General features: G+C 36.9%; 1 protein-coding gene across 1 annotated transcript in view; it reads right to left on the bottom strand.

The window, feature by feature from the left end:
• The window catches only part of ASXL3 (ASXL transcriptional regulator 3), a 183,298-nt gene that overhangs the window by 137,442 nt on the left and 25,584 nt on the right, over nt 1–20,272 (bottom strand). Inside the window, exons 3-4 of the mRNA XM_042781631.1 lie at nt 6,004–6,112; nt 4,605–4,713 (exon numbers count right to left, since the gene is read on the bottom strand). Of these exons, the coding sequence (XP_042637565.1) occupies nt 4,605–4,713; nt 6,004–6,112 (218 nt within the window). The remainder of the gene's footprint in view (nt 1–4,604; nt 4,714–6,003; nt 6,113–20,272) is intronic.

Genomic DNA, 20,272 nt, shown 5'->3' with positions numbered 1-20,272 from the left:
TAACCATTTGTGGCAGCCTTAAACCTAGTCTCTTTCTTTACCTTCATTTAGACATTCATTCTACAATCTTGCCCAAAACTCAATTTCATACATTCCTTGCTTATATCACCTACCATTCTAACTCACTTCCTCTAGACCACCAAATTAAACACTCCTTCAACCCCAAGGAAACACCATTCTTGACACCAAACAATCACGTCTTCACTCACTCCACAACCAGCTTAAAGTTCATGGAGAATTATTTTAATCACCCCATCTCACTCACCCTCAACTTCCTGACTCTCTCTTGCTTCATCATTCACACATTGCAAAACCCCATCTCTGGGGAAATCTAGCTCTGTACCTACTGTGCATCTGTATGGTGGTCATTAACACAAATGGAGAAAAATATACAATCATGCTGGCTGGTCTCACATTACACTCGTAATTAGTTACCTTTAGAGTCCTCTTAATGCTGTCAGCCTCAGACCAAAACGGTACACCTTTTCCTGAAATCTCAAAAACCACCTCTCCTGTCCTCACCCTCAAATGATCAAGTGTTTCCTAGTCACTAGAAAAATGAAACAATAAGAAATAAACATCAATGACCCCCTTCCACATGAACTTACCTACTTGTTATCTCTACCCAGTTAACTTTTCCTACAACCTATGGCTGGTCTACAAACTAGTTTTATAAACCTGTTTAACAGATGCTATTTCCTGTCATCTAACAAAAAATAGGGCAACAAGATAACCCTCCCCCATTATCAATTTCTCTTTCTCAACTGGATTTTTCCCATCAGTATACAAATATCCTAATCTTCATCTCTAATCCTTAAAAAAAAAAAAAAAAAAGTCTCTCTGGATTGCACTTTCTTTTCTATTTCCCATTTTACTTTTTCTCTTTACCTCAAAAATCCTTGAAAGAATTGACTATAAGTTAACAAAAATGAAAGAATAAAAAAAGAAAGAAAGAAAAAGAAAAGAATTGACTATACTTGTGCTTTCTAATTTCTCTCCTCCCATCCCAGGAACCCAGTCCATTCAGGCTTTCCATCTCACATTCCCCAAAAATTATTACTGTCAAGTTCATCAATAACTTCACATAGCTAAGTCAGTGGTAACTTCTTTAGCCTCCATCGTAACTTGACACATCAAAAGATTTGACACGTCTGAATTACTCTTTCCTTGAAAACTCTTTATTCACCTGGTTTCCAGGAAGACAGAAGATGACACATTCTGTTCAGTCATTCGCAGTATCATTTGCTGGTTCCTACAAGCAGCACTCCAATCTCTTAAAACCAAAGTACCTCTGGACTCTGTACTTAGGGCCATGAAACCAAATGTGCATGAACTGTTATGAGAAAAAATGAATCTGCTTTGCAGATTTGCACCCAAATCACAATAAAAAATTTTTTTAGAAAAAAAATCTCTGGACTCAGCCTTGTTTCTTTTCTATTTGCCTTCACTTCCTTGGTGATTCCATCCTGTTTCATGTCTTTAAAAGCCATCTATCAACTCATAACTTCCAAATGTATTTCTCCAGCAAGGTCTTTCTTCTGAATTTCAAAGAGAGAGAATTCTAATTACTTAACATATCCACATGGCTGAAAAGCAGTCTCCTATTTAGTTTGCCTCAAACTGAGCTTGTGATTAACATTCCCTGCCTTACACTGCTTCTTTTGCAAATTTTTCCATGTAAGTTAATGGCAATGTTATTCTTCTACTTGCTCACATTCAAATTTTGGAGTCATCGTCAATTCCTTTCTTTATCTCATATCCCCATTCATCTGCCAGCAAATCTTGTTAGATCTACCTTCAAATACATCCAGAATCCAGTAACTTCTTACCAATTCCACTGCCACTCTCTTGATTCAAACCACCATTATCCCTCACCTAGATTATTACAACAACAGCTTAACTGGTCTCCCTGTTTTTGTACTTATTTCCCTACGTTTCTGTTTCTCGGTAATCCTGCTGAAATCTAAGCCATGTAAGTACATCTGAAGTTCAAAGCTGCAGCTCAAAAATGGTTGAACATCTTACTCAAATCAAAAGTCACCATTAGGGCTACACACTCTAGCCCCTGTCACTTCCATGAGTTTGTAGCTTACTATGCTCTCTTCCTTGCTCACTCCAGCCTCCCAAACACACTGGCCTCTGTTTTTGGAACATTCTAAGCAGTTTCCTGCCTCAAGCCCTTTGCATTTGTTTTCCCTCTACTTGAACTTTGAACCTTTAAATACTTCTTCCCTCACTTCCCTTGGGTCTTTTATCAAATGCAGTCCTCTCCTCCATTTGCAACTTCTGTATTTATTTTGGCTAGTATCACTTTCTACCACTTACTAGACTCAAACCAAACCAAACTCCCTGCCATCGAGTTGATTCCAACTCATAGAGATCTCCACTGGTTTTCCAGAGCTATATAAATCTTTACAGAAGCTGACTGCCTCATCATCCTTCTATGGAGTCTCTGGTGGGTTCAAACCACCAGCCTTCTGGGGAGCAGCCAAATGCCTTAACCACTACACCACCAGAGCTCCTTACCTACTAGGCTATAAACCAAAATTTGTAGCCATTGAGTCAATTAGACTCTTGGCAAATACACGTGTCAGAATACAGCTGTGTTGCTGGGGTTTTTCTGTCTATAATCTTACAGAAGTAGATCACCGGCCTTGTTTCCACAGCACTACTGGGTGAATGTGAACCCCCAAATTTAGGTTGGCAGCTTAGAACACACTGTCTGCACCACCCAGGGACCATAAAAGGCTACAAATATTCCCTATTTATACTGCTACTATCAAAAAGCATAAACTCCATGAGGTTTATTTTTTATTTTTACTTCTTTAAATGCAATGCCCTGAACAGACACATAGTAAAAGCTCAATATGTATGCTGAGAGAAAAAGAGAAGAGAAATTGAAAGCATTCACACAAGCAAAGTGTTTAAATGATAGAAGTGACCCCAATAAGATTAAGAGTATGCCCATTGACCAAAACCTTCTAGACAGCCAGAAACTGCCATACATCTCTCTCTCTCTCTCTCGTTCTCTCTCTAACCACAGAGACTGGCCAAGGTTCACAACAGTGGCATAATAATGGGGGATTTAAGCTTTCAAAGGGGCCAGGAATAGTAACATCAAGTCAAATGGCAGTTGGTTAAAACTTAGTACAGGAAGCAGCAGTCTGCAGCCATTTTACCAAAACAAGAATCTGCTTCCTGTGTTAAATTCACCACCTCTGCTGCAGATCAGACAGAAACTAAGGCACCATCACTCTCATGGGGCCCATCAGAAAGCACATCAGTTTAAAGCGCAGTAATGTCCACTGGTAGCGTAGTGCCTAAGGCACTCGACTGCTAACCAGAAGGCTGGCGGTTCAAACCCATCAGCCACTCCTTGGAAGGAAGGTTGAGCAATCTATTTCCGTAGTGATACCGCCTCGGAAACCCAAGGAGGGGTCGTTATGAGTCGGGTCCAACTCGAGGGCACACAACAACAACAACAATGTCCACTCAGCAGGCATACACAAAACAAGGGGATGCCTATGACCATTAACAAAATGAAAAGCTTTGTGCTATTACTGAAATATGATATTTCTATAACGATCCTTAAAGGTTTGCTTGAAGATTATTTATGGATTTCTGAGTCTACTAGGAAGCCTGGTGGTGCAATGGTTAAAAGTGTGGCTGCTACCAAAAAGTCAGCAGTTTGAATCCAACAGCTGCTCTGCAGGAGAAAAGTGGCAACCTGCTTCCATAAAGATTTACAGCCTTAGAAACCATATGGGGAAGTTCTTCTCTGTCTTACAGGGTCACTCTGAGTCAGAATCGACTTGACAGCAATGACGGTTTTTTAAAAATTTTGTTTTGATTTTTGTTTTCTATGTGTCTACTGATAGGGCTTGAAGAACTCATTCTTCCTTTCAAATCATGATCCGGGTCTATTTGTAGAATCTGTGAAATCATCTTAAGGTATAAAAAGACAGAGTCACTTTGTGATACAAATATCTGCCAAACTACAGTACGTAAATTACACACACTAACAGGATTGCCACATCTGTGTCTCTAAAACCATAAAAATGAATTCACATGGAGAGAATCCAAAGGTAGATACGAATGTGAAGGGCCATTCAGTTCTCAAAAGTGACTGTATCTTGTTTGGTCCTTACTTCACTGTGAGAAATGATAGCACTAAGCTTAATTTATAAATGACAAACCAAACCACAACACTATTATAAAAGTACTTACGAGCACAAGAAAAATCAGAACACAATCAGAAATAAAACACTAGCGCTATCAATCATCACATAAAAATAAAACCAGTAGATGCCACCAATTACCTTTCACCTTATAGCACAAACACATGGATACAGATAACACTCAAGAAAATTATCCAGGGAAATGCACTCTTAAAAACCAAAATCAAATTAAAAGCAAGGAACTGCATACTTATCTTAGGTGCTAACCTTCTGAATCAAAACTGTTTGATAACAAATCTATATAAGTGGTAAAACCAAGAAGAAAAATATTTCTATATGGCAGGGAATTCAATTAGTGAATTATTAGAATTCTATGTAAGTTTTAAGAGAAAAAGGGTTTTCTATCTTGCGATTCATCACACTTACCTCCATTTTCCTCTCCATTAGCATTTGCCTCAGCCATTTCTGTGCCATCTAATTCAGACTCACAGCCTAAATCCAATGCTCCATCAGCTGGGCATGACGATTCCTCTTTCTATATTATTTAAGGAAGGATGATTTATGGAGATATATTAGTAACTGAAAACATTCAAAATACTTTCAGAATCCTAAAATATTATCATAGTTATTTATGATTTGGATGTTCCATAATAACTTATTTTTTAATGTAAATCACTCCTTGGGGAAGGGTGGGGACAAAATGGGAAAGGAACATTGTTACTGCTGATATATTTTTTTTTAATCTTTTCAAATCTGTACCAAAAGAAAAGTCTCCTTTTGATATACATTGTTTCCATTTCTTCAATTCCACATTCTCCCTTATATGAGAAAATGTCTTAATAACTCAATAAAATTTTAGTAAGTATATTAAGCACCCAAGTAGCTACAAAAAGCAACTGCAATAATCCAAGTCCTTTCATTTAACTTGTGTTGCTTCCTGAAACACACACAGGGACAAGAGCCAGGCGCACAGCAGCTGAGGAAGAATCCCTGGTCCGTTGCCAGGTATAACTTTTGGCATTAAATAATAATCTTCTTAAAGGAAATGAATGAACTTTAAATATAATCCATCAACCATTAAGTTTTTAAAAAATAAATTATAAGAAACAATACAATGGTTTCACTGTTCTAATCTATGCAACTATTTGTAGATCATGAGTTTTTGCACTTTTCTGGAATTTTCTACTTTAGATGGCACTTCCAACTCCAGATGGAATAAGAATTTTTTTTTAAAAAAAAAAAAAGAAGCTAAATTCTATTAAAATAATTAAGCCTCAGTTACCAGAAGCTTTCTTTTTTTATTTTCTCTATTCCTCTCCTATAACATGTAAGCATTATTTGCAAAACTTCCATGCTTTAAAATTAATAACCTGATTTAAATCAGTAAGTTTTCAAAAAGAATGAATGACTCATTTTTATTAAAAGCAAAGCATACAGATATAAAACCTGTGTATCAACTGATGGTCATTAAGTCAAATAATTTATGGCAGATGTTGATTATCTTAAGCTCCCAGCTGATGAACCATGGCATTCCTCCATATAAAGTTTAAAGAGAAAAGAATTTTAAGGAAGCCACAACTATCTTCCATTACCATAAGTTAGAGTGAGACCACAGATATGTATTCCTTAAAGAAAAATGTCACTGTTTATTCTTAGTATGAAATCATTTTTAAGACATATGAAAACATTTAAAAGACATATGGGGTCATTCTTCTACCTTTCCCCAAATCTAACTGTGTTTACTTTCACATGTCTAAAAAAAAAAAAAAGGCATGAAATACAGTAATAATTTAACAGACATAATATGCAGAACAATCCAACTTACTTTGAGAGCATAGAGGCCTGACTTTCCAGGGATTTTGAAGAATGTTCCATCTCCTATTCGAGTGTTAGTGTGAAGCATTGCATTCAGACAGGCTAATGGAGAGGTTCCACTAGAATATAAAAGTGCAAAGATGAAGCGGTCTGAGATGGAGCTGCTGTGGCAAAGCTGTTCTCTTAAGTCAGTTTAAAAAAACCTCTTGCATGCCTCTTAAAAATATCCTCCCAACCCCAAAACATCTACATTACAATAAAGGGCCAGCTAGTTTTGCCAAAGTTAATCAGATGCATCTGTCTAATAGGCTTCAGGCAAAAAGTCTCCTGAATTAAAATTATAATTTTATTCACAAAACAACCAACACTATATTTTAAGGAAACTAAAGCTCAACATTTACGTGGTATTATTTTACCACGTAAATAGGAAGCTTCAGTTTCTAAATATTACAGACAACTTAATGGTTGCACTTGAATGATCAAAAACAAAAAACCAAGTTCAAGGACAGCACCATCCTATAGGTTGAAAAGCAACAAAAGAATAATAAGAAACTGAGAAGAACTGATTTGAAATTACAAGTATTTAAGCTACTGTCAGGACTGACTGTGTTTCTCACATGGCCAAATGAGAATCTATGTCTGTGTTTGTCTCTGACACAGCTTCGACAGTGGCATCTTTTTCTCAGACATGTCAAATTAATAAATATATATGCTTGGGAATGTTGCCCAGCCCGTTAGGATGCTCCGCAGTAAAGATTCAAGACTGAATGATTAAATCAAACAATTGTTTCCAAAAATACATCAAGTAGCACTAATGATTAAAATATCAACAAACATTTATATAAACATTATTGAAATGTATTCATACACTTGGGAAGATGTTTATGAAATATATAATATTTATGTACTGCCTGTGGTAGATTTTAGACTCTTTTTTGTGTTTTGTTCCCAAACTGGTATTTTTAAACAGCCAAAATTATCGCTTTAACTTAATTATAATGTTTCTACGTAGATTTTCCTTTCCAATATACTAAAAGATTAATAATTGGTAAAACTGATATTGTTCAGAATTCTCACCCACACCCCACATGCCTCTTAGGGGTTTTCTGCATATTTAACACAAAACATTCTGAAATAAGAGAGCCTTTAGGCTACTAGGCTTTCAGAGTTTGAATTTCTAGTTCAGAATCACTATTCTGTTACTAAATTAAAAGTTTTCTAAAAACCAAGATTATAAAATCTCTTTCTTACAATAAAAAGTGCTCCTCTGAAAATCACCAGTTCAATGAAAAAGTCAGATTCGCTGAGCTTCCCGGAACACATTTAATAGCAAGTCAGCATATATATGCATCATAGCCATAAAAGTTTATAAGGACTATAACAGAAGAACACTCTTTATTATTTTAGGAAGCAGTTGCTCTGTGCCGATGCATAAATATGATTCCATTGGGTTTGACAAGAAGCAAGAGTCCTACCAGAAATTTGGTCATAGTACAATGCAGTTTTAACATTAAAGTACAATGGTAATAATGGATGTGTTTGTGTTCTATATTTCCTCATGAAGCAACTACAAACTTACAGAACTCATTTCATTATTATCCCTCACAAAAGATTTTCTGCTGTTATTCAAGTCGGCCTAAGGCTACTTTATAGAAGAGAATACAATTCATCTTCCCAGAAATATGTCTCCACAAAGAAATTCCAGAGAAATGAAGCCATACATGTGATACTGTATGCTATAAAACACATTTTTGACATCATACTTCATATAAAAGCACAGACAATTTGAAGCTTGCAATTCTTATGCCAGGTTTGTGGAATTTTAATCTAGTGTCACTATCACAAACACAGAATTTCCGTAGGGACTTGACGAGAAGATATTAACACTACACATGAAACGGAAACCAATATACACAAATGGCACAATGTACACTTGATAAAATTGTCCACCTAACACCAAACTTTCACACATAGTCTTGGCTCCTAAAGTCCCAATAACCATAATTCTAAGAATTCAGATTTGGAACATTAAAGAATAATACTGATTTAAAGAAAACTACAAATTATTGAGCAAATATAATTTAAAGTCACTATAATTTACATTTCCTTTCTAAGGTACAGAAAACTGAAAGTAACTGTAGAAGATAAATTGGCTATTAAATAGCCAATTTACAGCTATGCTTGCTACAAACATATGTGATAAGCACCTCGTTTCCCATAAATAATAATAAGCTCTACTGAGCGTGAATATATTATTAAATTATACTGTTTATTAACTCCATATACTCAAGAGTTACTTTGAAACTATCTACAAAATTTGTAATTTACAATCCACAATCACATAATAATATCTTCAAAAGTCTCACAAACTACTGCAATTTTCCTGAAACAAATATATAAAATTTGTCTCACTTTCATACTATACAATATTTAAATTTTAGATGATTTCAACATATTTTCAATCAGATGTGAAATTTACAACTCAAATCATTCCTTGACTAGTCATCTAGCTTTAAACATATCACTCGTATTTGTTCTCAGAAAAAAAAGCATTTTATTTAAAAATGAGAACACATTAGCATCAAAAGAGTAAAATGAATATTAAAATGTAAATTATTTATTCAATGCAGAATATACATGGGAAAATGTATTTTAAAAACTTCTCATATCACTTACTTGTTGCCATTATACTCTCCCAACTCCACAAAATATAGAAAATTTGGACTGCTTTTCCTAAAGTGTATGTTTCAATCAATTACTATTGAGTAGAAATAACTAAAAGTCTTATTTATATAATTCTAGGGGAGCTCTGGTGGAGTAGTTAGTGCCTAAGGCACTAACTTCCCAGCCACTCCTGGGAAGGAAGGTTGGGCAATCTACTTCTGGAATGATATTGCCTCAGACCCAAGAAGGGGTCTCTATGAGTTGGAACTTACTTGATGGCAGTGCATTTGGTTTTTGTTTGTTTTTATTCTCCTTAGTTATTGTTTTTATATTCAGAAGAACTAGTTCTACTAAATGCCCTTGATGGCCCTATTTTAAGGAATAGCTAATTATTCAAAACAATGAATACCATTAGTATGAAAGATGATTTATTTTAAAAATTATGTTCTTAGATAGAGTGAACACGTATATAACCTTTATTATTTCTAATTTTTTGAAAAAAATGTTATTCATAGTTAATGTCAAGGTTAATCAGCTCAGTCAGAATTACAAAGTTAAAAATTTTGCAACACTATATTAGCAGCAATAGCACATCAGTATTTTAACAACAAAAATAAATAAATCTTTGAAATTTCAAAGTACTTACTTTCTAACAAGATGAATTGGAAGAACCACGATATTCCAATATTATAAAAGAGAAAGAAAAGGAAAGGAAAAAAAGAAAAGTTAGTTTTCTGATTAAAAGCACAATTCTGTATCTTACCATTTCAAAATAGGACAATGTACACAAAACACATCAAACTGTTACATTTGGCTGTCAACGAGGAGATGGGGAGCTAAGAACTTGGGGTCTGGGGTAAAAGGGCTTTCTGCTTTTCTCTAACACTTCTATAATGTTTCCATTTTGTTCTCAAAGCATATACGTTCACATATTATTTATTTAATAAGCTAGACAGCATTTGTCCCTGTCCCTCCCCAGCTCTTTTCTTCCGTCAATTCTCAGTAAGTTGGCCCTCTCACACCTGCCAGGGCAGATATATAGCTTATTCTCCCTTTCTGTATTTCCCCCCAGACTGTAGAGTTGTGGGACCCTTCTGGTTTGTTTTCATTTCCCACAACCCCTGAAGCAGAACGGGGTGGAATCTGGAGGCAGGGGAGCGGGCATAATTTAAACAGTCTAGACATCAAAGAACCCCCAGAGACACTCTACAGAACCCCAGTGCTGTGTAAAATACAGAAAAATCATTGTTGTATCTCATCAAATTGCTGATGGAACACATACAATTTTACTAATAGTGAACATTCAGTGAAGGAAATAGATGACCTATCATTTTAAAATTTTAAAAAACTAGGAAGACTACCTGGGGAATGTAATCAGAAGAATACTGGTAAACACGACAAAGAAAATATCATAAATATCAAACACAAAGAAAATATCATGGGCTTCTGGTTCTTTGTCTACAAAATAATAATAGTTAAGACAATATTTAAGTAATGCAAATTACTTATTAAGTATCTCTTAGCACAATTTTTCAATGAAAGCTTTTTCCTGAAAATATTTTTAAATCTCATTTCCCAAATATAGAGACATCAAAAATTTAATCCTGTACTATATAAGTGCAAAAAGTCAACAATTCAAAACCAATTATTAAGTATCATCATTAAGCAGTTATTGTGCTGTTGTTGTTGTTGTTGTTATGTGCCGTCGAGTCAGCCCTGACTCATAGCGACCCCTCCTTGGGTTTCCGAGGCAGTATCACTACGGAAGTAGGATTGCCCAACCTTCCTTCCGAGGAGTGGCTGGTGGGTTTGAACCGCCAGCCTTCTGGTGAGCAGTCAAGTGTCTTAGCCACTATGCTACCAGAGCTCCCAGTTATTGTGCTAGGTGCTATTAATACAAGCAAATAGAAACATTATTCACCGTTCACCAAAAAAAAAAAAAATTGGTAAGCACATTTTAAGTATTGATAGCTTAGAGAACATATCAATTATTATAAAGGGCATATTTTTAACAGAATATTATGTGGCCTCTATGATGCAGGTAATGTTATCTTTTTTGACACTGCATCTCTGTATTCACTATGTGAAAATTATATTTAGGATTTGTGTACTTAAAACCATATATATTATACTCTGCAGAAAAGTTTCTAAAAATGAATAATTCACCTTTGGGTTTATGTCTTTTTATTTAGATATTTTATGGTTATATCTTTACCAATGGAGAATAATAATATACTTTTACCAGTGAATGTTTGAGGACAACTCAAACACACACAGGTACACAGCATTCATAAATTGATACATTAGTAATCTAGAGGATTGAAAAACACCCTGGAAATCAAGGCCAAACTGACTTATTACTCTTGAGAAATGTTACTGCTAGTCAACAACTCCCTAAAATGACTCAAAAAGCAAACCTTAAAAACTACAGAGTCCTTTACATGCCATCTGAATAATCCCAGCACATGAAATACTAGCCCTAAAAGTGACCTACAGTAATCTTGAAATTTAATACTGACGAGCAGTATCTCAAACTTCAAAAAGCCTCTAAGGAGATCACTTATGAACAGTTTTAATGACCACTGACATACGAGAGACAACAGAAATTAGAGTTTAGATACATGTAAAAAGAAGTAGAAACAACAGATCAACTCAAATTAAGAGACAAGTCATAATTAAAAGGAAGGAAGATACTGTGCAAACTTCTATGTTAGGGAATCTATGTGACCTTCAATGTTAACCATGTTTCTAATGTAAAGGCAGAAAGATACTCCTGGCCCTCCTCTATCAGGTGGAGGATACGGAGGAGAGAAATAACTACCAAGTGGCATACGCGGTATAATTTTTAACTATTATATTTAAAGACAATTTCAGAGTCCAAAACTTAACATGTGGCTCTGATTGGCTTGAACAATATAAAAAGATATTCTTGGAATATAAATAGACATTTGAAAATAGATGATTTGATCTACTTTATGGAGGCTATCAAGGTACACTAGATAGTCTGTAGTGATTTATATAGACATAGCGCACTAAATTGGCCTTTTGTTTTAGGAGGCAAAAATTCTAAACCACTAAAACAAAGGTAAAAATTACTTCGTATTATTTCTAAGTAAGGTCTACACAGAAATTAAGGAACCTTGGTGGTGCAGTGGTTAAGCACTCAGCGGCTAACCAAAAGTAGGCTGTTCCAAACCCACAGCCTTGAGGAGTCGTCATGAGTGGGATACAGCTCGACCGCAGTGCGACACTGGAGAAGAGACCTGAGGACCTGCTCTCCTCAAGGTTCCAGCCTAGGAAACCACGTGGGTTGGTTCTACTCTGTCTCACGGGGCACGATGGGCAGGAGTCGACTCAACAGCACACACCAACCCAGGAAAATCAAGGTGGCAGCCTAGGAAACCCGTAGGGTGGTTCTACTCTGTCTCACTGGGCGCGATGGGCAGGAGTTGACTCAACAGCACACACCAACAGAGGACAATCAAGTGCTACACGGGCATAAGTGACAGCATATACAGTGTCAATGTTATAATCTGTAAAGATCTCCAAATAAATACGAGGTGAAATGCTTGTCCTTGATTATACAGATCCAGTAAAGAACATGCCATGTGTATGACTAGATATTGGCAATTCTTCCTCCACAATTGTGCATGTCACGCCATGCCATATTACCTTTGCTATGTATATGAAAGACAGTACAGTCAATTTAGATAATGAGTAACAGTAACAATGAGTAAGCCAGTCACCCTGGTAACTACAGGTTATGTACCATTTACTAACTGTGTGACTTTGAATTAAGTCTCAGGTTCCTCAACTATAAAATGTGAATAATAAAAGTCACTATTTCATAGAAGACTATTTTAAGATTAACTGAGTTACTATGCATAAAACACTTAGACTACGTCTGGTATGTGGTTAAATGTTCCTAAAATGTGAGTTCTTTTTTTATTATTATTATTACTGCTACCACTCAAAGTAACCAAATTCTAGAAGTACGAAAGATGACAAGGGAATGGCCTTACTACCACATCACTTGTTTAAAGGACTGGACTGGTTCAAGTAAGATACTGTATAACTTCTAATTTCATTTTCCGCTCATTAGCAAATACAAGTGAAGACAGGGGACTATATATACCCTCTTCTAAGTCTTTCACATGTAAATGATTCTGAAAGTAAGTAACAATTTATTTAGTAAGGAAGAGAGAAAACTGATAACGATAAATACTATTATAACAGTTACCATTTATTTAGCACATTATCTTGTGCCTAGATTCTCACAATTATTATCTATATTCCTTATAGTTGCACACAACACAAACATGATTCTGAGTTTCGTATGTGACTGAAGCTCAGAGGTTAAGAACAAAGTCCACTGACAAGTAAGTAGCAGAGCTAGAATACAGAATCCATTCTGATTCCAAAGCCAATCTCTTTTCACTATCCCACATTCTCTATCCATAATTACCGCCTCCATTTAATTAACCTTGGCTGCTAAGAAAAAATAGTTAGCACATAAAGAAAAGACCAAAACCAAAACCAAACTCATTGCTGTCGAGTCGGGTACAACTCATAGCAACCCCTCCTTGGGTTTCTGAGGCAATATCTCTATGGAAGTAGATTGCCCAATCTTCCTTCCGAGGAGTGGACGGTGGGTTTGAACAACCAGCCTTCTGGTTAGCAGCCAAATGCCTTAGGCACTACACCACCAGAGCTCCCTAAAGGAAAGACAGAAGCTAGGAAATGGTAAGGTGGACAGCTCCATTTCCACTCAACACTCGCTAGAGCCACACCTTCCTCAGGGTAGATTTCTAAAAATCTAGGCTGGAGAAGATGTTGCTGCTGGCTAGCTTGCTCAGGGAAAGCTATCCATGAAAACTAAGGTTGAAATAACTTTGAAGGAACATGGTAGAGATGACTATTTGTAGAACCAGATTAATAAAGAATAACACACTCCATTCATTGAATATACATGTATTGATTGAACACATATAATCAATATCAAGCTAATCTTGAAATCAATTTGCAATGGCAGTGTTTTGCACATAATTGAAATGTAGGCTGAGCTGAACTGAAATCCCTAAGGACACAAGAAATGGCAAGAGACTAAGGAGAAAGGTAGTTTTAGGCATGGTGCATAACTGGAGGAAAACCATCTAGAATATAAAACTTATCCTTAATTTCTTTCAAGAAGATAACAGAAGTGTGATCATGTGCAGATTTCTTGTCTTCAATTTCAGTGCAGAGGCAGCCAACCTGTGGCCAGAAGTGCCCTTTAGATCTTTATAATTATTTCCCTACTCCAACAAGCTCAAAGAAGCCATTTCCAATTAAGTCCTTCCCAAAAAATAAATCTTCCAAAATAAAATCCTAAATTTCATTTATTAAAGTAAATGAAGGCATTCTAATTATATGTGCTATAATAAATTAGTCTCAAATTAAAATGTAAACTTCTATATTCTACTTGTAGGTATCCATGGGAGCTCTGGTAGCGTAGTGCCTAAGGCACTTGATTGCTAACCAGAAGGCTGGTGGGTCAAAGCCACCAGTCACTCCTCGGAAGAAAGGTTGGGCAATCTACTTTCGTAGTGATACCGCCTCAGAAACCCAAGGAGAGGTCGCCATGAGTCAGGTCTGACTCAACAGCACATAACAACAGGTATCCATACTCCCTCATCTTGTTTTGTTGCTGGTAAAAGCCCTGGAGTTGACTCCAAATCATGGCGACCCCATTTGTCCAGAGTAGAACTACTCCATAGAGTTTTCAAGTCAATGACCCATAATGTCAGCAAAAACCAGTACTATAGAATTCCTAACATATGTTTTATGGGACACCAGTATCAAGTGGTGAGCTCTGGTGGTGAGCCTAAGGCATTAGACTGCTAACCAGAAGGCTGGTGGTGCAAACCCACCAGCTACTCCTCAGAAGGAAGGTTGGGCAACCTACTTTCATAGTGATACTGCCTCGGAAACCCAAGGAGGGGTCACTATAAGTTGGGATCAACTCAACAGCAGTGAGTTTGGTTTTTGTTTTTGGTTTAGTATCAAGTGGGGGCTCTGGTAGCATAGTGGCTAAGACACTTGCCTGCTAACCAGACGGCTGGCAGTTCAAACCCACCAGCCACTCCTCGGAAAGAAGGTTGGGCAATCCTACTTCCGTAGTGATACTGCCTCGGAAACCCAAGGAGGGGTCGCTATGAGTCAGGGCCGACTCGACGGCACATAACAACAACAACAACATCAAGTGGGGAGCTCTGGTGGTGTAGCGCCTAAGGCATCTGACTGCTAACAACCAGAAAGCTAGCGGTTCAAACCCACCAGCCACTCCTTCGAAGGAAGATTAGGTAATCTACTTCCATAGAGATACCACCTTGGAAACCCAAGCAGGGGTCGCTATGAGTCGAACTGACTCAACAGCAGTGAGTTGTTGTTGTTTAGTATCAAGTGATGCTCAAAAAAAAAAAAAAATTCAAATGAGTTTAAGAAAAGCAACATACTGTATTCTCCTCTTGTTAACTCATCAAATATGTTAATATATTAAAGTTTCTGAAAAATCCCAGTCAAGAAATCTGTTGAAGCTCACTGTATGCTAAACATACAGTATTAACAAAGGAATCCCTCCTACCATAATAGTTATTTACATCTCCTATTATAGTCTGCCAAGAAATATACTTGGTTAGGATCATTATAAAAATGTACCTAGCAGTCATCACTGGCAGAAATGTTTAATTTCATTAGTCAAATACTACAAAAGGTATTTTAAAGGTACATAAAATATATTTTTCTATTAAAAAAACAATGTACTGTAATGATTCTTTTTCCATGTGTAAATTCACAAAATTGAAAATTCTACCTAGGAACTTTAAATAGTTCTTGTAATAATAGCATATTACAAATAATACCTATACATAATTGAAAACACTGTATGTTTGCAATTAATATTACCCAACATACAATACAACCAACATAAAAATCATCTTACTCATATCCTACTATGCATATCTTCCTCCTGATTCCTCATTTCTCTCTACAATGGGTACCATCCTCTATTTCCATGATTCTGGCTCCACAAAACCTAAGCAGAGTTCACCTTTTAATTGATATTTTTACTTCCTCACATACTAACCCAATCTTTATTTCACAAGAACACACACACACACACACACACACACACCCCTCTGTGCAGGCCAAACCATACACAGACCTTTTCTTTTTTTTTAAATCAGTGGTTCTACTGCCCACCAATGGAAGCACAAAGTCCACAAGCTGGTATTCAGGGTCCTCTCAACTCACCTGGGACCTCCCTCACTCACCTTCTCTAAGTGACAGACTCCCCTAAAATCCAATCCAAAATCAATAGATCAGTGTGCATCCATGGCTTCCCATCTGTGTGCCTCTGCGCTCACGAAAACGCCCTGCCTAGAACTGCCTCCCAGCCCTGCTCTGCTCCATTCTGCCACTCAAAATTAAATCTGTGATCTTAGGATGTCTCTCTTCTTTGGAATAATCTAAATGCTCTGCACATCATTCATGGTTTCTTTCCATGAAAAGGGTTTCTGAATCAACCAATAATGCTTGTTGAATGGCAGCCATTATTGCCATTTAACAAGTTTGGGAACTTCAAACTTGGGATTCCAGAAGCACATCTCTTAGCTTCAAATGACCTGATAAGCTCTGCCAATTTATTCAAAAGGTGTCCATTGAAATGAATGGAATCAGTAATATGAAAGTTGTTACCATCATAGATTTGTGGACAGAAAGCCGCTGCAATGAATATCACCAATACGCTTTTAAAATCATGACTACAATCCTATTTGTAAAGCACTCTACATACCAAGCAGGCTGCAGGGGCTACCGTGTGTTTAATGTCTGCATTCCTTTCTCCAGTAACTGTCTTCCTTAGTCAATGCAGCTTCAGATTAGCCATCAATGAAATCATCCTGACTTCCTCAGTAAGGTGAGTTTCTCATCCAGGCTAACCAGATTCCCCTATCTCCCTGGTCACACTGATTGGCCAAATGGTAGGCATTTGAGTATTTTGGGGGAGAACTGATAGAGAAATAAAAAGAAAGAGGAAAAATTATTTTCAGTATCAACTTTAGTTATAATGAAAAAAAAAAAAGAGAGAGAGAGACAGAGATGAGAACTGCTGGTGCCCATCTCTGCCTCTTTAAGGATAGCGCCTGCTGAGAATAAGGCTAGAAGCAGCGGAGTGAAACAGGGAGTGAGAAGAGGAAAAAAGTGGTATCATTTGAACTTCTGGATTATCTAGTCGTGTTGCAGATCAACCTGTTGGACGTCCCAATTACATTAATCAATAAATCCCCTGCTTCTTTTACTTTTGCCACTTGAATAATAGGTTAAATGGCTTGTCCAAACTAACATTTTTCTAGACATCAATTTCCTCATCTATAAAACAGCGAGTTTAAAACTGATATCCTTTAATGCTCTACTAATCCTTTTCAGGTTAAGGATTTCAGGGTAATGTCCAATGTTTGACTATTGGCTTACTAATCTTTCTAACCGCACTGCCTGCCTCCTGCCCTCTTCTTCCCCACGCCCTCTACTTTCCTCTCTTCCTACTCACTTGTCAGGATCCCCTTCACCTCTTAAAAGCTACTTATTACTTCTGTACTCAATAAGCATCTTCTCTGAACTTCTGTAGGCACTGGAGTCTACTACACATATTGTACTGTTTATTTCTATACAGTCTAACACCACATTGCCAGATGGCAATTGGCTCCTCCAGGACTCCAACTTTCATACTATTCCTCATGTTCCCCCATAGGATCCTATCAGAAAACATGCAAAGTCTAGCTGACAAACCAGCATTTCAAAAGTTACAGAGTAGAGCAAAATTTGAAACCTGATAACATCAAGTATTAGTGAGAACATCCAAAAACAGAATCTATGAAATACTTGAGTGAGAATATAACTCAATACAATCCACTTGGAAAAACATTTGGTAATGTCTAGTGAAGGGGGGTAAAAAAAAGGAGATATGTTCCACAGGAAAAAAAAAAATTACTGCCATTAAGTCAATTTCAATTCACAGTGACCCTATAGGACAGAGTGGCACTACCTCATAGGGTTTCCAAGGCTATAAACTGTTATCTAATCAGATTGCCTCCCCTTTCTACCATGGAGCTGTTAGTGAGTTCAAACTGCTGATTGTTTGGTTAGCAGCGGAATTCTTTAACCACTGTGCCATCAGAGCTCCTTGCAAATGATGTACAGATTAGCAATTCCACTTTTTGGTACAGACCCTAGAAAAACACGGTACACTAACACAGACATTATTTGGGATTTAAAAATTAAAAAAAAAAAAAAATTTGTAAATTCATATTGAAAGTATAAAATCCCAATCTACAATAACACACAGCAAACTTATATCATGGTTGATTCTGAAGAGAAAGAGATGGGAATCAAGGGACCTTCATATTTTTCTGCAAGACTTCACTTAAAAGAAATCTTAAGCAACTGTGACATGTTCACAACTATTCTAGCTCTTTTGTTGGCATATGGGTACTTTGCTGTATTTTCAAAAATTTCCAAAGTGGAAGAAAATGAGCATTGGTTATTTTGATCTTTTACCCATAATTAGGCTTCTCTGTAATGCTACCAGATTCTCCCCATGATTCAACTATATTAATGTTCAAACACTTTTATGCAAACAAATAAATACAATTATATGAAAAATCTAGAATAGATTCCAAAATATAGACTGAAGGGCTGTTTTTAAAATTTAATAGCTATTTCCAAATTCCCTTCTCATGAGAATACATATTTTTCTCACTCTGCAAGCCTTGATGGCACAGGCAGTTTGCCATCAGCTGCTAACCTCATGATTGGCAGTTCAAACCCAACCAGTGGCTTCACAAGAAAAAGACCTGGTGATATGCTTTGGTAAAGATTACAGCCAAGAAAACCCAGTGGAGGAGTTCCACTCTGTAACACATGAGTCACCATGAGCTACAAATCAACTTGTCAGCAGCTAACAACAATAGTCAACAACAGACAGTAGCAATCCTTGTCATTTTTACTAATCCAATAAAGAGGTGGAGATGAAGAGGCCATTCCTCACACAGGAACCAAACCCACTGCCACTGAGTCAATTCTGACTACAGGGCAGAGTAGAACTGCCCCTCAGGGTTTCTAAGACTGTAAATCTTAAGAGAAGCAGAATGCCACATCTTTCTCTTACCAAGCAGCTGGTGGGTTCGAATTGCTTGCTGACCTTTCAGTTAGGTAGATAAAGTAGCATGAAAAAAGGAAGAGATGGACAGAAGTGAATGTGGTGTGCAGGAACATGATTTTTGGTATTTCCAGAGAATTGAGCAGAAGGGAGAGAAAAGCAGGGAGGAAAGTCCATGTCACAGAGGGGTTGAAATGCCACACCAAAGATGAAGAGATGATGGAGCACCAGAGCAGTTTAAGGGGAACCTGACCTTGTCCCTCTGCTAGCATAAGGGATAGGTTTACAATGAAATACACCTTGAAGAAGACAGATCGATTAGGTCCTCACTCTACTGATCTGCAGAGCAGATGATGAGGGCCTCACCATAGCAAGGATGGAAGAGACAGAGACATGGAGAGGACATCTAGAAACATGTAGGAAGAAAAGCATTAGCAGGACTTGGGAACTGACTCTATGCCTGACTTACGGAAGAAGAAGGAGCTTAGGCGGGCTCCAGAGGCTAAGGGTGAACGTTAGTAAAATGAATTAAGAAGGTAGTATTAACAGAAAGGTAGTTTCCAGAAAAAGGTGGTACATTTAGCTTTGGATTGATTAATTTAAAGATGTGCATTCAAAATTCAGACATGCACACGTATCACAAAATGTTGAAGATAAACACTGAGAGCCAGTTTCATTTGCTTTCTTTCAACAAGCCAAATACTGCACATACAAAACTGTTCATCTTTTCTCTGATGACCTAACTTTAACTCTATAAATTGAGTTATATAGAAGAATGAAGAATTTAAAAACAGTGGTAGCATAGTGCCTAAGGCACTTGACTGCTAACCAGAAGGCTGGTGATTCAAACCCACCAGCCACTCCTCAGAAGGAAGATGAGGCAATCTACTTCCGTAGTGATACTGTCTCGGAAACCCAAGGAGGGGTCGCTATAAGTCCGGGCCGACTCGATGGCACATAACAACAACAACAATAGTGATAGATGTCATGTAGTGTAACAAGAGAAAAGTGACTGACTTGATTTTATTTTATTCCAAAAGTTAGCAAACTACATGAGAAAATATTCACAAGAACACAAAAAGATAAAGAAAACAAATCTGATGAAGGATTTCATTATAACATTTGGAGCTACAACACTAACTTCAGTATGTGATTGCTTCAGAAATCAGAATAAATCTCTGTATTTATAAGTATATGAATATAATTAGCTAGAGGACCTTGCCAGCAGGAACCCTTCTCCTAAATATAATTTTTCTTTTAAAGAGTAATATAATACTTGTGGTTACCTTTTCCCTATGTCTTTCTTTCTTATGTGCTCCACAGGAAAGAAGTAGGGAGACAGCTGTTACATTATGGGGACTGCAATCAATGTCATGAAACAAAATGTGTTATGAACTGTTGTATGGAGAATGAATTTGCTCTG

This window comes from Orycteropus afer, unplaced genomic scaffold, assembly GCF_000298275.1.
Source record: "Orycteropus afer afer isolate SDZICR_OR568_19922 unplaced genomic scaffold, OryAfe1.0 scaffold00141, whole genome shotgun sequence".
Lineage (NCBI taxonomy): Eukaryota > Metazoa > Chordata > Mammalia > Tubulidentata > Orycteropodidae > Orycteropus > Orycteropus afer.
This window is presented reverse-complemented; position numbering and strand designations above follow the sequence as displayed.